General features: G+C 47.4%; 1 protein-coding gene across 2 annotated transcripts in view; it reads left to right on the top strand.

The window, feature by feature from the left end:
• Ddx31 (DEAD-box helicase 31) overlaps window positions 1-22,044 on the top strand; it is a 69,438-nt gene extending 47,394 nt beyond the window's left edge. The window contains exons 18-20 of one of the 2 annotated variants that reach the window (XM_028883329.2): window positions 2,456-2,567; window positions 8,169-8,334; window positions 21,100-22,044. In XM_028883329.2, coding sequence (XP_028739162.1) covers window positions 2,456-2,567; window positions 8,169-8,334; window positions 21,100-21,268 — 447 coding nt within the window. In that variant the 3' untranslated portion in view covers window positions 21,269-22,044. Of the gene's footprint in view, window positions 1-2,455; window positions 2,568-8,168; window positions 8,335-21,099 lie in introns of those variants that run through there. The other variant, XR_005091312.1, reaches the window with a different exon arrangement.
• The last annotated feature ends 1,012 nt before the right edge of the window (window positions 22,045-23,056 follow it).

The following is a 23,056-nucleotide window of genomic DNA, read 5'->3' as shown; positions in this document are numbered from 1 at the left end:
TTTTGTCTTGTCCTGTGAGCTCTGCTTGTAAAATTCCCAAACTGTCGCTGGCATTGGGAAGTGTTAAAATCAGATCAGAGCCCTTAGCTCATCTTTTCTCATGGTCTTTGTCTCCAGGATCAGTGGGGTGTTGCAGACAGGGGCACCAAGAGCCAGTAGAAGGCTGGAAGCATGTTTTCTCCACTGCCCGGGGTCCGCTAGCTGCAGGCTGGCTTCATTAACCGTCGCCAGCTTGTGTCTGGGGGGGGAGGCAATGCTCCCTGCTCACGAGCCTGGGGCTCTGACCCGCTCTCATTACAGCAGGAGCGTTTACCTGTCTCGGGCTGCCGTGGCACTGCGAACTCTGCCCCATTCCGTCTCCAGTTTAAATTTAGACTGTCCTCCCCACAACCAAAAATCACCTCATTCATTCTCGGGAGGGGCAGTCTGAAAGTATTTCTGGAATTGGGGGTAAGACATGCTTTTTCCTAAATATATTGTTTTCTGTCATTAACTTTTCATACGTTTCACTAAAACTGACCTCATCATTTTAACTGTGTAAGCCTGATTTTATCATTTTTCTACACATTTCACTTGTATATACACTCACATTATATATATGTAATTTTTTTTTTTGGTTGGGAAGAAAAGATGCCTCATTTTGAAACCTAAAGGGGGGAATAAGAAAAGCCCTTTGTAATATATTGCCATATTATCACTAAATCCCCTGACAGTTGTGACACAGAAGCAAGTCACCTGTCACTTAAGCTTGAGGTCTCTTTAATTTTCTCCTGGAATTCGCACCAGGCTGTCTTTAATTTGAGGCCTTTATTGGAATTCTGAAACCTCTCTGCCTCCCTGGCTCTCAGATCTATTCTGAGAGCTGTTACAGAATGTATACAATAACCAACAGAGGGATTCAGAGAGGGCTGCAGCTCTGTTTATTTAACACTCTAGAGGGATTTTTGTGCTTATTCGGTCCTGGCTGCCCGGCTTTCAATATCGCTTTGACAACCATTCTGCCCTTCTCATTAATTTTAAACAGTTAAAACACAGGAAAAAGAGGAAAAAGTTTTCATTATTAAAGTGCTTTACTTTTTAATAACAGAGGATTCTGTCCGCCAGGGGAAAGGGCATCTTCACTAATTTCACATTCATATTAAAAAAAAAAAATGCAGGCAAGGTGACAGTTGTGCTGCTGAGGTGGCTTTAATGAAAGGAGGACAGCAGAAAAGTTTGCATTTCCATCAGTTAAGAGGTGAAGAGATCCTTGCTAATGACAATAGCAAATGTCCACTTTGGTAACATGGCTCCTCGGTGGCGCGTCTCCTGACAGTGTGGTGGATAAAACCCTTGGGGACCAGGTACCGTGAGATCAGCTAGACTGTCACCAGCCAAACAGGTAGCAGGATGATGTGATGTGACTACACCAAAACATCTTCGTGTTGTAAAGTCTATTCATGCAGAGAAGAGCGTCTGTCCGTCCAAAAAGAGGCTTTCTCTCCTCTCCCTTCTGTTCTTCCTCTCCAGCCTTAAAAGACACAGGGGGACTCGGGTGCCCACACTTGTCCTCTGAGGGCAGAGAGTAAGCCCGGGTTCTACAAAGGAGGATGGAGTCTGGGCTCTGTAGCCATTTTACATGAGTGTCTGCACTTGGGTGACCTACCTTCCTAGGCTAGAGTCTCTTCGTGCTGTTGTTTGTTGTGAGATAAAGGAAATAAAAAATCACTACTTTCTAGAAGGAATTTTTAAAAGACATCTTTTCTCTGGGGCTTTTAAAAGATGAAAATGGTCATATATATTATTAATAGTTTTCAGTGGCTATAGTGGTATTCCTGGCTGCAGGGACTAAGGCAGCCTTTGAATGTGGCTTACTGAAAAGCCGCCTTCTTAATAGGCCCTCAGAACTTAGCGTGGTGGTCACAGGCTTCTGGAGCAAACCTAAAACACTGGTAACCAACCTCTAGGAATGGGGAGCAAGCTCAAGACTCAGGGATATAAAGCCTTGTAAGGCTGAATTTTAGGCAGATCACTGGAATGGTCTTAAGGAAAAAAAAAAATGCCTTTTTTCTACTATTGGGAGGGGGGGTGGGGGGATAAGGAAGAAAGTCTAAGGGGAAAAGAGTTATTTAAAAACAGCATGTGTTCACTGCTTAAAATGCCAGAATTAGGCTTGGAAAACTCCAGAGTACCTCCAAAGGTCTTTCACTTTGAACATGAGTGATAAGAGGTCATGAAGGAAAGTAGGCAAACAAATAAATAGACCTGCTCTGCTCCCCTTAACGCCGTCCTCATCTTTGCTTGACTTTAACATCTTTATAGCTCCCTTCTTTCCCTAGTAATATTGAAAGGATTACCCTCGTTGGCCCCTGGGTGGTTACCGTGTGATTTTACTGTTATTAAATCTATTATAAACTGCTTCATTATTCCTGACTTCAACTCTGCCTCTCCTTTAATCCTTCCGTCACCCTCCCAGAAATCCCATGCCAGTGGCCCCCAGGAAATCCGAGAACGAGCTACAGTATTGCAGACAGTATTTGAAGATTATGTGCACTCCAGTGAGAGGATGGTCTCCTGGGCAAAGAAAGGTCAGTGGAATTCTCAGGAGATTGGGGGTGGGGTAGCCCCACAAGGTGTTGGCTTCACCCCTCACCACACACTTCCATGGTTGAGAGGACATCCAGGGACTTCTGTGTACCAATCAAAGCCTTCATTCTGCAGTAATTCTGCAGGGTTTGGAATCAGGCTCGGAAGGCTTTAAAGTGATATTAAATGCTAATTTCATACATCTCCATTTTTCGCACAAATGAGGCTTTATCTTGGCTTATATCAGGACTAGAGCTCTGACCCAACAGCTTGAATCTTGGGGATCTGTTTTTTTTTTTTTTTCCTATCTTTGAACACCAGACAACAGAGATGACATGTTGGCAGAAATAGTTGTAGGGATGGAAATTGGAGATGAAGGTAAGGACTGGACGCATTAGACCTAAGGAGTTCCTGTGTGAAGGTACAAATGAAAAGGAGAATGGTTGTGAGGACAGGCCGTAGACCATGAAAAGGCGATTCATAAAAGTGATATAGATGTAATTCTCGGGCCCTTTGTAGGATAAATTAGCCCCTGGGATCCTGGTGTTAAGGGTGGAATTAATAGCTCATCTTGAGCAGTGAGTGTGGTTAGAATCTCCAACTCTTTTTCCTAGTGGAATGTTCCTGCTGCTGACTAATTTGTGCAAAGATCCAAGTTGGAGCCAGGCAGTGGTGGTGCACACCCTCAATCCCAGCACCAGGAAGCAGAGACAGGCAGATCTCTTGAGTTCAAGGCCAGCCTGATCTACAGAACAAGTTCCAGGACAGCTAGGGCTACACAGAGAAACCCTTTCTCAAAAACCAAATAAACAAAAAGACCCAAGGGTACACAGTTCTTTTTGGGAGTTCCTTGAGATTTTTGAGAAGAGTGAAGCAATTTTTTTTTTAAACAGGAAATCATTCTGTAGAGCAGGCTGGCCTCAAACTTACAAGCAATCTATCTGCCTGCTGAATGCCTGGGTTGAAGGTGTTACCAAGCCTGGCTATCGTTCTTTTAAAAATAGTTTTCATTTAGTTTTGAGACAGGGTCGTGCTACATATGTAGCCCAAGCAGGTCTTAAAATTGAGATCCTCCTGCCGTAGTCTCCCAAGTGCTGGGACTACAAGCATGTACCACCACTCCCAGATAGAAGTATCTTTTTAAAAGTAATTTATTTGGCAGTGTTACTAGAGTTTGGTGCTGTCCCAGATGCTTCAGTGCATGAGGAGGTGGGTGGAAAACAAACTCTGCTTTATAAACTAATGTGTTAAAGGTACAGGAGTAGCTGTGAGATAGTAACATAGTGAACAGGTATTTTAGATAGTGGTCCAAACTACAGAAAGGGACAGCAGGTGTAATGACTGGAATGTGATTGGTAAAGAGGTCAGAGTAAGCCTCGCTGAGAATATGATGGTTCAGCAAGGCAAACTGGGATAAGTATTTATGTTCTAAAGGAAGGAAGGTGATGTAGTCGAGGGTGGGTCAGCTAGGGCAGAATCTTGTGGGGCTTGGGGGGTTGCTCTGAAGTCTGTAGGGTTACCCCAAGTAGGCTTTGAACTAAGGTGTGGCTCAGGGGGCCAAAGGGGTTCGGTTGGTTGGTTTGGAGTTTGTTTGTTTGTTTGTTTGTTGTTGTTTTTCTGGTTTTGGGTTTTTGTTTTTTTGAGACAAGAGTTTCTCCTTGTAGCCCTGGCTATCCTAGAACTCACTCTGTAGGACAGGCTGGCAGAGGCAGGACTGGAAATGCAGCTCAATGGTCGAGCACTTACCCAGAGAGCACAAGGCTTCCAAGCTCTGCCCTCAGCAGCAACTAAAAGATAAACAGATGTTTTCAGATAGCCATCACTGCTCTGTTTTTCTCATCTACTGCTTGATGGCTACTCACTGGAACCCAATCTCCAGCTTTCAATCTTACCCCAGGGTCAATTCTCACACGGCCACCAAGTGACCTTTTAAAACCTATGGCCAACCTGGGCGTGGTGGCAGAGGCCAGCCTGTCCTACAGAGTGAGTTCTAGGATAGCCAGGGCTACAAGGAGAAACTCTGCACAGGGTTTGGTTGTCAAAACACTTCAAACAGAACTGCATGTAATGGAAGTCTATCCTTGCCAGCCATATATAACTGGTGTCTGTCCTTCTAGTCACTTCTCAAATAATACCTTGTCTTCAGCAATTCCCCATAGTTCCCGAGAACCTCCCTGTAGAGGAGCCAAAGACTGTCACTGCGATTTTGACCTTTGGAGGAAGGTGACTGCCGAAGCTAAATTCAGATCGTTAGTGACGTTGCCATGGAAAGATGCCTGCCACACCATCCACTTTGGCTGTGTCGGTGGTATTCCTGTACCTTGGCAAGATTGCCCTACGTAGGTGCCTGGATAGTTGCTTGAAAGTTAGCAACAGGCAGCTGTCAGAGATTGTGATGGGGGTGTCTGCCATCCGCAGTCTATTGAAGCTGTAGGAGCAGAGCTGCTCCCCATGTTTGTGGGGGTGTACACACAAGAAGGAAGTCCACAGGTCATTGCTCTTGTTTGCCAACTGATCTTCACTCCAGGTTTGTAAGGGCTGGAACCAGCTGCCCTCACCTTAGACCTTAGTCACCTATCTTGGGACACAGGGACCTTCACTAATTTCTCCTATTACTTAGGATTGTGACTGGGAGGTTTGGAGGAATGTGTCTGCATCTGCCGCTCTAAAGGAACTTAACCCATGACATATGAAAAGCCATTGTACCCCATAAGTTGATACTACCTTTTGCATTTCAGTTTACATATACAAATTCCTCAACCAGCTTGCTTGCCTTTTTGTGACATTGCAGAACCTGCCTCATGAATAAATAACGATGCAGCTGGCCTTGCCTTTATGGCAGAAAATTAGGTAGAAACTGGGCCAAGTGTGCATTTTGCATGTTTTGACCCTATCGTTATTAATAGTCAGTTTAATTATTGCTGGTCTCTAGAACAGTCATTTCTTTTCCTCTGCTCTGTGTGTTGTTTAGGGACTTAGGCTGCAGAAGTAGTTGTAATGTGTTCTCAGTCTAGACTCTGAAGGAAAGTTTTGGTGAGCAGAGTCCTCTGCCTACACATGCCCCTGTTTCCAGAGTCTGTCATTTCCATCTTCTGGCCTTCCTGCAGAGTAGGAATCGTGTGGTTCTTACACTTGTGCTTGGAAGGGACACTTCTTGGTCGTAATAATACATTTACCTCCTCACCTCCTCAGTGGAAAGGCATTGGCTGGGCACGTTGCCAGGTACTTTGTCTTTTAAGAGAACCATAACAAGGCATTCTTTTCTCATGTCCTTTGGATAATTGGTATAGGTATGTATACCTTTGTGGTGGACTAGATAGGGCTTGTGATGTGGGCAGGAGGAGTGTTTCCAGCCTGCAGTACTGTTCCTTTGCCACCTTCTCCTAGGAGTGATCTGTATGACATTCCCATTCCTGATTCAGATGCCCATGAATAAAAAAGGGCAAGGTGTCCAAGTGGATTATTTTAGACAGATTCCCTCTAATTCATACACCTTAAATAGTTCCCTGGAAATAAGAGCCGGCAACTAAAATGCTCAACTTTCATTGCCTGTAGCTCCATCCGTCACCCCGAATAAACGTCTCCTTTCAGTTCTCCACTTTCTGCTGTGCTGGTCCCACAGCCCTATTCCTTCTGTACATTCTAGACACTGCCAGCTTGAACCACTTCCTGCCCCTGCTGTCTCAGAGTTAGCCAAACATGGAAGTCTATGCACGTGTGCAAGGACAGCCAGCTGTCTCTGTCCCAGTGACACTAAACCTGGAGGACACTAAGGTTTAGTTAAATATGCAGTGTGAAATGCTGCCTGGGCCCATGTCTGGGTGTAAACATTTCCTGCCATTGCTCAGCAGCTTGTTATCCCTGTAAAGATTCTAGCTGGGCACCTACATCTCTTGGGACAGATATATATCTGTTTTCTTGCTTCCTGGAAGTGTGTGCTATGGAGGAGGAGGGTTGTGAGCCAGGCAGAGACCCAGGGCTCAGCTGCTTATGTGGAACAGTGGCAGGAAGTGAGATATGGGCTGACTTTGGGGTGGCCTGGACTCTTGGATTAGCTTGGCTCGGTGGGATGTTTTAGACCAGAGGTAAGTGTTGGGATTGGGCGAAGAAAGGGAAGTAGAGGAGTCAGGTCTTGGTGGTCACTGCAATGCCAGTGAGTTCCTCTGAGAATGTGAGTAACTGTGGGTGGGGCCCGTGTCGGAACCCTCCAGACAGCGCAGACCATTTGAAGTGTTAAAGATGCTCTTTGAAAAAGCTGGTCCCTGGTTATTGGAAGGGAAGTGAACACAGATTTAAGAGAGAGGTGCAGAGTAGTTGCTGTGCTTATTATTTCTCATCGATTGGGAAAAGGAGTTCACTTTGCTCAGTAAATAGAGCTTTGATGGATTCCCAGGATCCTTCCAGGAGCTGATCTGCTAAAATGACACTTTTTATTACTGTTCATAAACGGCAATCTCCAGGTGCTGCTGGGATATTACACTTAAGCTGTGGGCAAACTTGCCAGTCCAGTGGCTCAACCACCCAGGTGAGGGAGGCTGGTGCTTGATGCCTCTTTCCTCAGAGGTCCAGGGCTGGTGCCAGCCCTCCTGGTAGAGGAGTTGGGTGTGGAACTCAAAGAGCAGTGATGGGCAGAGTACATTGCAGATTGTCCCTCTGCTGGAGAGGGAGACAGCACAACACCTTCTCTGTGGAATATTCAAGGAGCCAGACAAAGGAGAGTCTGTCCCCAGGGGGGTGTCTGGGTAAAGCACAGGGGCCCAGCCAAAGCTCTAGCACTTAGGAATGGAGTCCAGATCATCTCTAGCTGCAGCTGGGGTCTAGAACAAGGAACTCATTCCTTCTAACTTCAAAATGGGGCTGCAGCTCTGTAACTGGGCTCTCCAGCCTGGTAGCGGGTACCCAGGTCAACTGTTACCTGCACTATTTTAGTTTTTACGATATCCTTTCTCCTTGGCATGATTGTGTGCATTAACTATTCAAAAATAACTGATTTTTTCTCTAATATAAATATCTAAGAATTTTCATAAGAAAATGTTGGTCACAGATTGAATGAAGAAACTAAGTGATCAACATTTTCTACATGCTACATGCCAGGCACTGTTGTAGGCTTGAGACTGTGTGTGACAAAAGAGAAAATAGGCCCTGCCCTGTTGGACTGTTGCCAACTCCTCAGTAAAAACAAATGTTAGAGGATTTTTGAGTAAGTTTGGCTGTAATTTTTTGTTTGGATTTTTTTAACTTTTGTTGTTTTGTAGGTATATGCATGTGTATCTGTGTGTGGTATGCATAGGCAGTGCAGTTGCCTAGGGAGGCATCAGATCCCTTCAGAGCTGGGGTTACAGGCTGTTAGGAGCTGTCCAATGTGGGCTCTGGGAACCAAACTCAGGCCCTCTGCAGGAACAGTCCGTCCCCTTAATCAGTGAACATCTCCCCAGCCCTTTAGAGATTTTAAGAACATACACAAGTGTGGCTTCAGGTTACCTGTGTTGTAATTGTCCTGGTTCTGTTCTCTTTCTTGGCAAGGTAAAGGAGGGTAGCATAGGGGTGGGTAGCCTTGAGACTTCAGAACCCCTAACTTACTTTCCCCTCCCCCTTTCTTCTAGCTCTGCAGTCCTTCATCCGAGCCTATGCTACCTACCCTAGGGAGCTGAAGCCTATCTTCCATGTCAGGTCACTACACCTTGGGCATGTGGCTAAGAGCTTTGGGCTAAGAGATGCTCCTAGAAACCTCAGTGTCTCCACTGTGAAGAAGAAGGCAAGCTTGAAAAGGTAAGATGGGAGTTAGACTGTGCAGAGCCTGTTTACATAAGCAGGCAAGGTCACCTGGAAGGCTGATGTCAGCTCTTCTGTCGTGTGTGTGTGTGTGTGTGTGTGTGTGTGTGTGTGTGTCAGAGAGACAGAGAGAGGGTGTACTTGTGTCTGCTTGTCTCAAAATACAGAAGCACTTGGAACAAAGGGGAAAATGCCTAATCCTGCAAAAAATTCAGTTGGACGCAAATGTAGTGGGGATTACTGAGCAGAAAGACGGGTCTGTTGAGTTGTCTTTTTGTCCCAATAGAGTAACTCAGGAGGCTTCTGTCTGGTGTGTTCCATTTCATTAGCTCTGGTGGCAGTCTCGGTCCTTGTGAGCTCTGGAGTGGGATGGGGCTGAGATTTAGAAGAGCTGCCTCTACCCTAACTGCAGCTATCCGTGGTGCTGATGCACCTTGGTGCTGAGTCGTACAGAGGCAAAAGCCAGACGCTTCCCCTTCCCCCAGAAAACACACATCTGGGTGCAAGATTGGTCTGTCCAAAGGATCCTTGTAAAAGGAATCTCAGGATGAGGTCAGTTGTCCTGAGTCCCTGCAGTCAGGGACTAAGCTTGTCCCTGAGTCTAACCCCACAGTGCTGTTAATGCTTGCTCTCAAACTGTCTGTATGGTCTCCTTTCTCTCCTTAAGGAATGATATTCTTTCAGCAGCAGCAGGCCCAGCTTCACACCATAGCCAGAGCCCTGGAGACCCTGAGAGTGCTCAGTAGGGGGTCTTGAAGTAGGGGCACCTCATTGGGTGACCTGTATGGGAAAACACAGTGAATAAGTACGTGTTGGAGTATAGAGACTTTTCTTCCCTTACCCAGGTTTTGGTGTAGACTCCTTGAATGCTCTGGGTACCTACAGCATAATAATAGTTGCAGATGCTACCATATTCCTGCCCTGACATGGAGGTTAGGCAGCCTTGTGCTTTGGGGCTGTTCCCACGAAGTCTGTCCTGCTCTTTTCACTGGGAAGCACACACTGCCTCACTAGCTTGGTCGGTCAGCACCTGGCTTCAGAGGGATGAGAGGCTGCCCAATGTAGGATAGTGGTCTCAGAGTCGGGGGACCCAGACTTCACTTCCAGCTCCCATGTCATGGGGTCCTGGGAAGCAAATGACTTAGTGGCAGCATTGACCTTACCTTGAGAAGCCACTGGGGAGAGAGCGACTGCCACCTCATGTCTCAGCTGACCCTAGCAAGCAGATGGGCACCAAGACCACTATACCCCTGTGAGCCGCTGATTGAACAGGGCTTTATTCAGGGAAGAATGGGCTGATTAGCTGCTAAAGAGCATGTAAGATGGTATGGGGCGGCCTTTGATGTCTGGCTGGCGCAGCAGGGAGCCAGGCAGTGAGTGACAGCAGTGTGTCACAGGATTACTCTGGGTGGCTATGCGGCTTTATGTTCTTACCATGTCACCACTCTGGAACAGCCTTTTCTGTTGTTAGGCCTTTCTTCTGAAGGCCTTTCTCACCATGCACCCGCCCCTGACTTTCTAACACAGACGGGCACTGGAGAGACAGTGGGTACCTTTTTGTATTTGGGAACGTGTCGTCACTCCTGGAAGAGGATGATTTTGCAGCTAATCTGCGCATGAACCGTTTAATTGTGGCCAGGGTGAGTGGCAGAGAGAACCTGACAGATTGTCCGTACTTTTCTGTCAGGACTCAAGCAAATGCCAGTTGCTGCTTTTTGAGGACTGGAAAGAAAAGTCCATTAAACCCTATAAGGTACAAAGAATTGGGCCTGCTGTGGCCATGATTATTGTTCTGAGTTGAACGTCCTCTCTGAAATCTGCCTGTCAAGAAAGAGAACGGGTTCCTTCTGTCACGTGCAGATGAGTGCAGTAGTGGCACCAGGTCCTCAAGGGCTCTGCTCCCAACTTTTGGTTTTCACTGCCAGAAAGAATAATTATAGGCTGTGCACAGCCCATGGTGTCTGCTAGCGAAGTCCAGCCGGCTGCGAGCCTGTCATCCTCAAACAGGAAACTTGGGTGCTGGTCAAGGCAGGTCAGGGCACTCCTGTGCATAGCAAAGGGATTTTGTCTTTTGTGTACACAACCTCTCTCCTTTTACACAGCCACTTTTCAGAACAAGAAAATAAGTAACATCTCCAATGAAATCTCAATATTCAGGTCTCTGTCAGCTTCCCCACCCTCAGTTCTGAGAGGGAACAGTAAACATCTCTCTACACATGGGAATACAGTCATAGTCACAAAACCTTTTCTGGCACCTACACACAAACCTGTCAAAACAGCCCCCACCCCAAACATCCACATGTACATGTATACAGGTGCTGTTGGTAAAATATTGAATGGCCCCTTAGCAACATTCCTCACAAAAACAGCAGTTCCCAGGAAACAAAACTGGTAACATAGTCCTCTAAAATTGCCATCTTCCCTGGAGACATGGGGACCGGGGCCTATCTGCTGTGCAGGGACAGTTGGACTACTGGCCAGGGTGTTTGTCTAGGTACACATGAGTGAGGTGAGTCCAGGGACATGCATTGTTAGGACCATGATTCCTTCTCACTTGGTGGGAAATGGTTCCAAAATAACAAAGCTGGTGTCACTGGCAGTGTGGGAATGTGAATGTGCAGTTTCTCAATCACCCACCTTGTGTGAATTATTCCATACACTCAGCACCACTTTCCCAAGACAGTTCTCCAGCTTCTACTGTCCCCTCCTCCGGTGTGGTCATCAGTGACAGCATCATCAGAATCCAATCTCTGCCCCTGCTCTCTGCTCATCTCCTTTGAAATTAATAGAGGGATGGCAATCTCAGTTGTTAACTGTTCTTAAGTGATTTTATTTTACCTAGTAGTTTCCATTTTTTCAAACCAAGTAAGCATTCTAGATGTGGTAAGGTAAGATTCCTAGATGTGGCGGTGCTTGGTTGGGGAGAAGAGCTTGCTGAGGGCTGGCTCTGCCGGACCAGACCAGCACAGCCAAACATTTAACCTCCACACTTCTAAAGCCCTACAAGTCTTTCAGTTCTCAAAATAAGTAAACATCCTTATGGAAATCACACACGGCAGGCAATTCCTTGTAGAGAGACTTGCCCCTACCTGAATCAGCACAAATGCCTCGTCCCTAGAGCTCACAATGGAGATCTTGCAAGCTCTGGCGTGGGGGCACAACAGCCTTCACTGTGCCAGTGTGTCATTGTAAACATCCAGTAAATGCTCACCCTGTGCTACTGTGTGGGAGCTTGAGACGTTGGTTCTGTGTGTTCCTTGCCCCCCCCCCCCTTGCCTCCTAAGTGTGTCCGAGTGTCACACTGCAGGTTAGCTAAGTCACTTGCAGGCTTGTGTGCCTTTAGGCAAGCAACGGCCTCTCTGTACCTCAGTTCATCTGCCTCCTGAAGGCAGTCACTTGGGCTTCATGGTGTCATAGTAGACACAAACACTTAGCTACTATGACAATGGCCTTTGACTGTCTAGCCCTTCTGCTGGCCTCCAGTGTCAGAGTAGTTCTGGGACTGAGGACCGGAGTATGTGTGGAAGTAGCTGCAACCTTCCAGCACTCTGGAACAACCTTGAAAACAGAATCAGGTCCCCTGAAGATGAGCACTAAGAAGCTGCAGCTGCATCACCCTGGGAAGCAATATCCTCATCATTAGGAGCAGCTTGCTGCCAATTTTTACGTGGCATTTACAACCTCCCTAATATCACTTAATTAGCTGAAGGAAAACCTGGAATCCTGCCCACTGTGAAATTTTTCTCAATTTCTTTGAGCCAGTTATTCTACAAAAAACAGATTGGCCAAATGTGAGATGAGAGCCTGGGCACAGCCGCACTTGGAAGCACAAGGCTTTCTCCATGTGTGTCTGCTGCACCTGAGTTGGTGCTCTCCTGGTCCATCCTGTAACACACAGCCTTGGTCCCTTGGGTCTCCTTAACTCCATCTCTTCCCTTGACTTCCAGAACTCTGTGTTCATGAAGATGGACTCTTGGCTGCTGACTTCTGAGCTCCTGGATGCTCTCTTTCCATGCCCCTGTGCCACTGCTGTGCAGGCAGCCCACTCATACTCTTTAACCAGCCCTGGCTTAGGACCTTTTTGGTGACATCCTGTTGCTTAGCGCCTGCTTCCCTGATGGGTCCTGGTGGCCTCTCAGCCTCAACTGACATCCTGCTTTCACTCTGAAGACCTAGGCCTGAGCCTGGCCTGGGCTCTCCCCCTCTCCTCTCAGACCTGCTGGAGCAGATAGATGTCCTCACTTGTTCTGACACAGTGATACAGTCATACTTATGTGTGGGATGTGTGTGTGGCTGATGTCTTTTGAAGTGCCTCAACAGAAACCCCATCAGATTCATGTTCACTGTGCGCCCAACAGGCACACGATAGGTACAAAGGAAATACTTTGGATTTAATGAGTGGAATCATTCTGGAACTCTGAGGGAAGAGAAAAGGAATTGTTCTACTATGAAGGGAGGTGAACTCAGTCATTATTTAGTGAACTGTGAAGATGACCAACCCTACCTGGAGGAGCCATTTTTCAGAGCTCTGTATGTCAGGTGGCAGCCCTTCTATGTGGAGAAGAGTGAGACTAGACTACCTCATTATTGTATAAAGTCTCCAGCAAAATCAGCCTGGCCCAGCTTCCCCTCTGTCTCTCTGGCTTCCCTGGTGAGAATGTGGAAGAGAGCAGGCTTCCATCACTGTCTTCTACCCATTCATCTAAGGCCAGAACTCAGTCTTACTTGAGGACCAGAGAAAAGTAAGACCACCAGCAAGAGCTGTGGAGACAGCTGGACATGGATGGGACAACAGAATTTATTTCTAAAATCTGCTGAGGAGTACTGTGAAAACCAGGTGTCCAGGTCCCACCCCAAAGACCACAGTTCAGTCATAGAGAGTGACATAGAGGTGACTACAGACTTGACTTGGGGACTGGAAAGGGTGTCCTCAACAATGTGTCAGGCAGGTGCCTTTAGTGTCTTTGCCACAGAACTGGGAGCAAAGGGCCTTTAGCTAGGCAGTAATCTTGAAGTCATCAAGAAGGTGGTTGAGAGGCTGGGGAGGTGACTCAGCAGTTAAGAGCACTTGTTGCTCTTCCAGAAGACCCAGGTTCAATTCCTAGCATCCACATGGCAGCTCACAACTGTCTGTAGTTCCAGTTCCAGGGGATCTGAAACCCAAGGCCAAACACTAATGCACATACAATTGAAACAGAAGAAGAAAGTGGCTAAATGAGTGACTGGGTTCTTCTAGACAGAACTCTAACTGCACAGGGCACTGAGCCTACCTGTCAGAAGCTCACAGTATGTTCACAGGCCTGTCCAAATGGACTGGCCATGTGGGCCCTCCTCTCTACAGCTCTAGTACTGTCTACCCTGCTGCCCTGGACTCTGGGATAATTATGGTTCTGCACACACAACCTTTACATCTGCCCTTTTGTTTCTACCACTTTTTTTTTTAATCTGGCATCGTGCAATTACCAGCTTTCTGCCTCCTTGTGGAACAAACTCACCCTCATCCCCACCGGCTAATGAGGCGATTAGAGGGAATTCACAGTGACCTTGAGCTTCCTCCACACCTGAGTCACCTGCAGACAGCAGGAGCCATAGGACATGCTTTCTGTCACACAGTCCGGGCGATAACAAAGAACAGGAGCCCAGGCAGCCTCTCCTGGGAGGGTGTTGGAGATGGTAATGTTTGCAACTAGAGTCATCCAAGCACTGGAATTAGAAGCTGGCCCTGCAAACTGGCCACACCAGACAAGGTAGCATGCATGCTACAGGAGAGTACCTAGCTCCTGTCATTTGGAAAGTCAAGAAAGAACATGGTAGCCGCTAGCTCTCCCCTGCTACCCACAGTTTAGTTTTTCTCACCCTAAAACCCCTCCTGTGAGAACTGATTTCTCTTAAGCGGGCCCTACTCCTGCCGAGCCACCTCTGAAGTGGGGGTGGGGTGGGGTCATACTCCAGCCTACCCTCCATCTATTCTCTAGATACCAAGTCCCTCCCCTCTGGTTTTGACCCGTGTGAAATGTCTCCTCCAAGTCTTTTTCAAATGTTACCTTTATTCTGGCCCTGAACTCTTACAAGTAGCAGTCCAAAAACAGGATTAGCTTGTTGACCATCGAGAAGAGGAGTGCTGCTGGGTGCAGTGGAGCACGACTTGAATCCTAGCAGAAGCTGGTGGAGCTCTGTGAGTTCAAGGACAGCCAGGGCTATGCAGAGAGGCCCTGTTTCAAAAAGCTGAAGGGGAGGAGGGCCATTGAGAAGCAGCCTCTGACATCACCAGTGTGCCATACTCAGCATGTGAAATGTGCGTTGTTGGACAGCAGCTGGTCGTCTCTCCAGAGGACTCATGCTCTCTGCCAAGCTGGTTCTCCCATGTACATTATCCTATGGAGATCCCCCAGACACTGTGACCAAATGAGAAACTAGAGCTCCCTGTATCCTTACATGTTCTGCTGGAGTGTCGATTGTTTCTAGAGTCATCTTGTAACAAGTACATAACCCTGTAAAGGGGACTATACTATTTTCTCTTTTACTGTGTGGTGTGTACGTGCGCGCGTGCGCTAAAGTATGCATGTGGAGATCAGAAGACATCTCCGTGATGTTGGTTCTCTCCTTCCACTGTGTATGGGTTCAGGGCATACCTGATCAGATCCAGGTCAGCAGGCTTTCATGGCAAGCGCCTTTGCCCAGGAAGCCATCTTTCTAGCCCAAGGGGGGTTTTTGTTTTATGTGAGGAGATCATTCTTTGTGTAACTAAAGAAATGGACTTAGGGCAGGAGACAAGGTTGTATATAGAAGAACGGAGTTTCACACCATCTAAGTGTTGAGCCCTAGGGTGGGATTTATGGCTCTGCTTGTGGGGTAGCCGACAGCAGGCTTGTAAAGAGATACTTGTGGGTAAGTTCTGGCTCTGCAGTGGTGTCAGTTTCTCTGGGTGCAGAGGTAGGAAGTGCCATAGAAAAAAGCCCTGGTTCCGGAGTTGGCCCTTCCTGAGTAGTCCCAGCCCTAGCACTTGGTGACAGCCTCTGTAAAGTGGGAAGGGCAGGAGGTTGTCATCTAGTGTGTGGGATTGTGAGCGCCTGGCCTCCAGTGCAGTGTAAAGTGGCCAGAAAAGGCTTGTTTCTCTTCCCCCATCCTACTCCTGATCCACCCTGGCCTGGCCTTCCTCTTTGTTTGAACACCTTCTGATGATTTGTGTGGCCTGTACTTTAGTAAGCCCTATGTTTCAGTGACTTGCCACTTTCAGGGATGCCCACTCCATAGTGGCCCCAGCACACCGTTAGAGTTCCCAAAAATGGGCCAAGGTTTCCACCAGTGGCTCTCTCTGAGACTCCAATGCTGTGTATGTACCATTTGCATATAGAAACATGAGGTATTATTTCTCATTCTGACTAGAAATAATGCCTAATATAAATACTTTGTTTTTTACTTATCTAACATGCATTAAAAAAAAAATGGAATCACAAAAAGAAAAAGAAAGAAGGAAGGAAGAAAGAAAGGGAGAAAGGAAGAAAGGAAGAAAGAAAGAAAGATGGATGAGGTGCTGGTGTCACCAATCAGATATCAGATGGTGGCCCGTTATCTCTTCCCCCTTCCACTTCCCCATATTATTTCTACTAATAGTCAACACTTATTCATCTGGTTCATGAGCACCATTCCCACATACAGTAGAGACTACCTAACACAAGTGCCCAGGCAGGCACTTCTGGTGGTATAGCTCATGGTAAGTGTCGTAGGAACTGTGACTCAGTGTCCACTCACAGCCAGGCACTGGCCCTCTGCCATGAGTGATCTGCTTTCATGATCTTGTGGCTGCAGATGAGGCTGCCTGAAGCCTCACTGCTGTCAGCATGGTGGAGCTGGAATCCATCCTAGGCCTTTCAAGTCCAGGTCAGATCTGACCAGCTCGGCTAGATGATTGCACACAAAAGAGTTCCTTTCCCCTTTCAGGGTCAGGACCTCATAACTGTCCTTGAAGATCACCTTCTGAACCCGTCCTTTTGATCCTATAGAGAATTGTGGGTATGCCGTCATCTCTCTGTAAATGTGATAAGTAGACTTAGAGTATCACCCAGGTCACAGACATGTGTTAGACAGGAGAGGCCCAGAGGGCTGAGCCCTGGATGTGGGCCCAAGATTCTGCCCCAAACAGCTTAATATTGGTATTCCCAGAATCTCACCATAGCAGTTTTACATATGCTTAATCCATACATTTTTACAGAGGACTGAAATAACACCAGTACTCTTGCATGCTGCTGCTGCTTGTTCTCTATGCTCAGGCCCTTTCTGAACTTGTGGCTGACTTCAGGTCGTCAGCTAGGTGAGTGCCAGAGCTGGGGTTCCGACCACTGCCAGCAGGCTCTTCCCCTCTGCCCGCTCCTCAGCCTGGCCACCTGGGCTAAGGAAGTCCCTACCACTGAAGGGTTCCGGTGCAGCTCTTGCCTGAGTCACCAGGTAGGAGCTCTGTCCTCTCCCACATGGAACATGAGTCCTACTGTCAGCAGACATTTACCAGTTCCCCACTTGACACTCCTGACATTGTGCCTGCCCCTAGCCGAGGACTCTAAGTTCTGTTCAGTTCCTCGATAGCCTTATTCTCTGATGAATGCCAAATGTTCATGTGTCTTAGTTAGATTTCTATTGCTGTGATAAATACTGTGAGCAAAAGCAACTTGGAGAGGAAAGGGTTTATTTCAGCTCACAGCTTGTAGTCCATCTCTAAGGGGTGTCAGAGCAGGAACAAGGAGGGAATCTAGAGTCAAGAAGGGAAGCAGAAACCATGAAGGGTGCTGCTTACTGACTGGCTTCTCATACTACCCAGGGTCACCTGCCTGGGGTGACATCACCCACAGCGGGCTGGCCCTTCCCACATCAATCATTAATCAAGAAATTGCCCCACAGGCCAATCTGTATGGAAGCATGATCTCGATTGAGTGAGGTTCCCTCTTCCCAGGTGACTGCATCCTTCATCAGGCTGACAGACAGTAGCCAGCACAGCATGCGTAGGACTGACTTCTGCTATTGTGTCTGCTGTTGCGGTGCCCGCTAAGACAGAGACTGAACTTAGCTGGGTCCTGAGACTCAAAGATGCACCCTTGAGTGGCCAGCCTGCCACCAACATCTCTGCCCAAACAGTTATGTCGCCTTTCCTTGCCATCAGGTTGGATGTTAGGTGGCATGCCCCTTCAGGAAGGCACTCCCTTCTCTTCCTGTCATCTGAAAGCCAACAGAACCCTTGATCATATATGGCCATTTCCTCCTCAAGTTATCCAGGCACAATGGAGAAACTTAGAGTCAGCCAGAGGTCATCACTGCCTTCTGAATTGTATACATACGCTCAGAATCTTCTAGATTAGAAAACAGTTGGAAGGGAAAAATTGGTCCTTTGAGCTATCTTAATTGCAGTACAATAGCAGAAGGCCAGAAGGCAGTGGAGTTTTCATAAGTAGAAATCAAATTACAGTTTGTTTCCTATAAAGAGGATATGCTGATTTCCCCCCTCATTATTAAAGGAATACATACCCATTTTAAAAACTAGAAAGTAGAAGCCAGAAGTTACTCAGAAATTCACAGTCTAAGATTAGCTTGGATTTACTGTTGAATGTTATGGGTGATTCTTGGGAAGAAATAGTTGCCTTAAGGCATCGTAAAACCAAGATGGAGTTCAAGTAGTATCCATCAATAAGAAGGTATGTTTGAGTGGTTTTAGAATCTTATAAAGACTTTGCTGTGCGTGGCCCTAAAGCTATTTAAAAAATATAGTAATAATAATAATAATAATAATAATAGATTTAAAACATGTCTTTTCCTGTCCTTAGCCAGGCGTGGTGGTGCACACCTTTAAGCCCAGCACTCAAGAGGCAAAGGCAGGCGGATCTCTGAGTTCAAGGCCAGCCTGGTCTACAGAATGAGTTTCAGGACAGCCAAGGCTCTATTACACAGAGAAACCCTGGCTCAAAAAATAAATAAAAGAATGAATGAATGAAAATAATAAGTTCTGTTCTACAAAAGAACGGTGTGAGCAAAGCTATGGGCTCCATTGCTGTTTGCCCAGGAGACTGACTGTTGAGTTTGCAGATGACACTGAGAGCACTGTGCAGTCCTCCTTCAGGGGTCTTGGTGGCAGTGATTACTAGTTAGGTTGACTGCCTTACTAGCAGTAAGTGGCATCTGCCTGTCCTGCTGAATAATCCAGCCTGGAGAACAGGGTCTTCAGCCTTCACTGTGAGGGAGTTCCCTGCAGTTAGATAAACTGGTCTGTTGCTTGGTAACCACAAGATTTCCACAGTGGAGGCCTGAGTCAGAGGGTCCAGGTATTAGGAGGGCTAGAAAGTTGGCAGAATTCTGGGAGAACGGCAGCTTGTCAGTAGGCATGAATGCCGGATGCATGCTTGGGTTTAGAGGGGTTCACCTTCCCATCTGTACTGTACCTTCTCAGCTGTGGGCCTAAGAACAAAGGAGGAAATTGGGAGCTGGCTGTGGGCGAAGTGCATCTTGTTGGCATCCTTTTGCAACAGCACTGAGGCCCTGCAGGGGTGTCTACCTATGAGTGGCCTGAGTTGGAATGTGTAGCAGCTTGTGTGCTGCTGGGTTTGCATGAGATGTCTAGAAGGTGTGACGAGGAACATGAGGGTGAGTGGGATAACCTCTGCCTGTGAAGCATCACTGCCCCCAAGCCACACTTTCGAGAGTCGGTCTGGCAGTGTGGCCCCAGGGCTTACCTCCCACCCAGCTCTCTGCCTGTGGACCGATATGTCCTAGGGCATTGCAAGGGGCCCTTGTGGGAAGTGTTGTCTAGGGAGGTGTCTGCATTGGGCAGCTGAAGGCGTGGGTATGATGCTCTGTGCTGCTTCCCACAGCCTGCACCTGCTCTGTAGATAGTTAATGTATCAGTCACCAGATGAGACTCTGTTACTGTTGTCTGCAGTGATGGCAGGAGCATGCACTTTGGCTGGGGAGAATATTTTGACTGAAATTTTGCATATCTTGAAACTCAGGTTGTTATATTTAAAATGATACACATTGTGAGCACCTCCTTCAAACAAGAGGGAAGAGAAAGTGTCCTTCCTGTCAGAACCTTTAGCTCTGTCTGTCAGGTAACCTGACTAAAACTAAACTACAAGTGCAGGAAGTTGCGGCCTTTGCTGTGAAACAAGTCAGGGCCCAGCCACCGCAGCCTGCCTATATGCACAGGCCTGGAGCTCAGACCTGACCAGGGACATAGCAGTCCATATGAGAAGTCCAGGTCAACAGTGCTGCTCCTTAGGAAGTGGGAGGGCACTGTAAGTAGAACCTGCCTCTGCCTCTACCCCAGGTTGACTCTTCCTCTTGCAAGAAAAAAAAAAAAAAAAAAAAAAACAAAAACAAAAACAGGCAGCAGTTTTCAGTCTGCAGGCCTTGGTTTCCCCTGAATAACTCTGATCATGGTTCCCACAGTAGTATCTGGCTGGCTGGTGCTTCAAACCTACATCTACAGCCACATGGCCTTAGCAAGTTCTCACCCTCCAGACCACTGTGCCTACCTGTAAAATGAGGATAATACGAATGCAGGGACTGCTTCCCTGTGTGATGCTAGTGGTCTTGGGCCCTGCCCCAGCATATGTGCTGAATAAACTTCCAACCTTAAATATCATTGCTAACACACCCTTCCCTCAAATCTTTTTTCCTAGCAAGGTTGACTCTTCCTCTTGCAAGAAAAAAAAAAAAACAAAAAAAAGCAAAAAACCAGGATCTTATAACTGCAACCCTGTGCTCTGGGTGGGATTATAAATGGCTTTACCTTCATTATAATGGGATCTTCAACCTTCCTAATAAGGTTCATAGCACAGTGTTGGTTGTGTCTAATTCTTGGATTTTAAAGGACTCCTGTTTATTTTGTCCAGTCTGTGTCTACCACAGCACAGAACATGCTGTCAAGTTAGAGCCAGTGGCCTATTTTGAGCTCCTTATACTGAGTTTTCCTGGGTCACTGTCATGTGGGGTGCTGAAGGACTTGCCAGAAAGCCAGTACGGACTTATTGGTCATTACCTCTGAGTTGGTGTGTTTTATCCTCATGGTTCCATTCTCTCTCTTCAGTATGTGATTGAATTTCTACATGTTTCCTATTCTGGTCAAGTGGTGAGACTGCTGTCTTTCCTGAAGTTCCTGGGCTTCCATACTGAACCTGATATCAGGCTTTGGCACTTTGTGGGTCAAGACCAGGAAGGAGCTTCTTCCTGCCCCAGGTCTGTGTGGCTGCTCAGAAGGCACTCTGGCTTGTGTTTTGCAGGATCTGGGTGTTTTGCGCTCTCTAGTGAGTGCTAAGGAGTCTGTGTAGATTCCTGCCTTCTAGTCTGGCCTAGCAGGGCACTGTGCCCACAGTCTGCCCTCAAGGGTTCATCCCTGAGGCCCTGCACATGGAAGCTTTGCTGCTAACTGTTTTGCACTGTCGGGTTTCTGTGGGCTTTCCCATCCGCAGGCAAACTGCTGTCTCGTACAGCTCATTTGCCATCAGAAGGAGAGTGTACATCCCCCCCCCCATAAAAACAACACAGAACAAAGCCTCACTTTTAAAAATGCCATGATATTTTGCCACCGTTATGAAAATCTGTCAGCACCGTATCTAATCTTCTGGTGCATAGAATATCAAAACAAGTGCTACTGAAGAGATTGCTCTTCTGTAATACAAAAATGTCAGCCTCCTGGTCTCACAGCCCGCTGCTGTCAGCCTCCTTCCAAATGGGAAAGAAAGAAAAACACTAAAGTCTTCCCCTTTGCTGTTCTGTTCTCAGGCCTGACCCTCGGAGGAAGATCCGGAATAAGCACCACCTTGTGCTCGCTGAAGTCCTGCACTCAGAATACTCAAGTGGGCTGGAGGCTGGCGGCTCGAAGGGTGGCAAGCAAGGCAAACAGCAGGGCTTTCAGGTGGTACCCAGCAAGGCCAGGCCGTGGAGAGAATGAAGCTGCTCCTACATCCAGAAGCTCACCACCAACCAGCAAGCTTCTTTTGGTTTTTAATCTCTCTACAGGACCAGGTCAGGGTAGATCGACAGGCCCTGTGGCTTTAGATTGATGTCCTGTTCTTATCAGGGAAACTTCCTGAACACAGACCTGTTGGAGGAGGAGCCCTGATGGAAACCAGCAGGCAGGGGCCAGTGCTAGACAGTCACCTGCCTTTGCTCTAGCCTCTTGCAAGATTGTGCACAGGGACAGCAAAACATCCTGTGTATCAGCCTGGAAGAGTGTGGCTCCTGGCGAGCTTGCCAGATGAAGCTGCCACACATGTATTGCATGAGTGTTGTCAGATGGAATGTTAAAAACTGGAACTGAACTTGTACAAAAGGATAAAGTGTTTGTTGAATAGCTATTTTCTTAGTGTCTGCATGTTCTGTGAGGAAGGACCAAGAGAGCTTTCGCTTTGGGTCAAAAAACACTGCTTTCTTCCATAAGCACAGCATAGTGCCATGTGCATTGCCTCCCCTTTCATGTCCACAGAAGACTAGCTCTCTCTGGGCTAATTGACTGACTGTTGCCTTTTTATTATCTGCCTTTGAAGTCAAAAGGCACTAGCACCCGAGCTCGCCTTTCCCATCGGAGCCTGTCTTCTCTTCGAGGTCTGAGGTCTTTGTGTTGTGACCTAGACCCAGAACCCCCACACACCATTGTGTTTCTGGGAGGTTTGAAAGAGGACCCCTGGAGCGTATTGATTTCCCAATAAATGTAAGATTTGGACATTACCGAGGACTCATGAGAAAGGGTTAAAAAGCTCAGTGTGCTCTGTTCGGGTTCCTGTGTGCCCAGCCTGCCCTGGCCCTCTGAAGCCCTAGGGCAAGTACCGTAGTGCCACTTTGCTCCTCTCCTGAGAGCAGGCAGGGTGGAGGATCAGTTAACACCAACACTAGGGGAAAAAAAACCCTGTGCAGGGGGAGCATGGCCTTGCCAGGACTGGCAGTCGCAGACTCAGAGCCTGCTGGTGATGTTTGTGAGGATGCTCTGCAGCTGCAGCAGGTGTGAACTGACTGGACAAACCGGCCACCTTTCTTTGGATTTGTAAGGACTCCCATGCATGCTTTTGAAGGGAAATGAGGACTCAGACTATGAGGAGTCACCCAGCTGTGTGAAAACAGGATTAGTGCCTGTAATCAGGCATGGCCACATAGAAACCTGTGTCTGCCTCCCAGCAACAGGCCCTAACAGCTCAGCCGCAGGGCCGTGAGGCGTGCTGAGACCTTCTAAATGACTGACCCTAAAGTTGTAATGTACACATGTAGTTTTCTGACTAGCAAGGGTGTCTTGTTAAAGATGCTGGTGGACTTGGTGCTTAGGTAACATAGTACTCAGTCATCAGGAGACAGACTTGGCAGATTTAGGGTTAATGTTCTCTCAGTTTAAATAACCTTCAAATGAAACTCTTATGGATCTTGATAGGATGTACATCCCAGGTATCAGATGGACACAATGTTAGCCTAATTCCAGTGTACATAGTCTGATTTTGTGTGTATTTTTAATCATACCTTTTTGTAGGGTCCCGGACTTGGCATTCTCTCAAATCAGCCTGGTTACCATATTAAAGTCTCAGGAGATTCAGACAGCAAAGGGGGTGCTGTGGCTGTAGATGCTTGTTTTGGGGTCCAGAGCCTTCCCCATTTGCAGTCCACTGCTGTCCATCTTGTGAAGAGCCACCACTGGAGGGCAGGGAGCCCTTGAGCAGCTGTCTGCAGTAGACATCATGGTGTCCTCCACTCCCAC

The sequence above is a fragment of the Peromyscus leucopus genome, chromosome 4 (genome assembly GCF_004664715.2).
Source record: "Peromyscus leucopus breed LL Stock chromosome 4, UCI_PerLeu_2.1, whole genome shotgun sequence".
NCBI classification, from domain to species: Eukaryota; Metazoa; Chordata; class Mammalia; order Rodentia; family Cricetidae; genus Peromyscus; species Peromyscus leucopus.
Note: the sequence above shows the minus strand (reverse complement) of the source record. Positions and strands in the feature narration are given on the sequence as shown.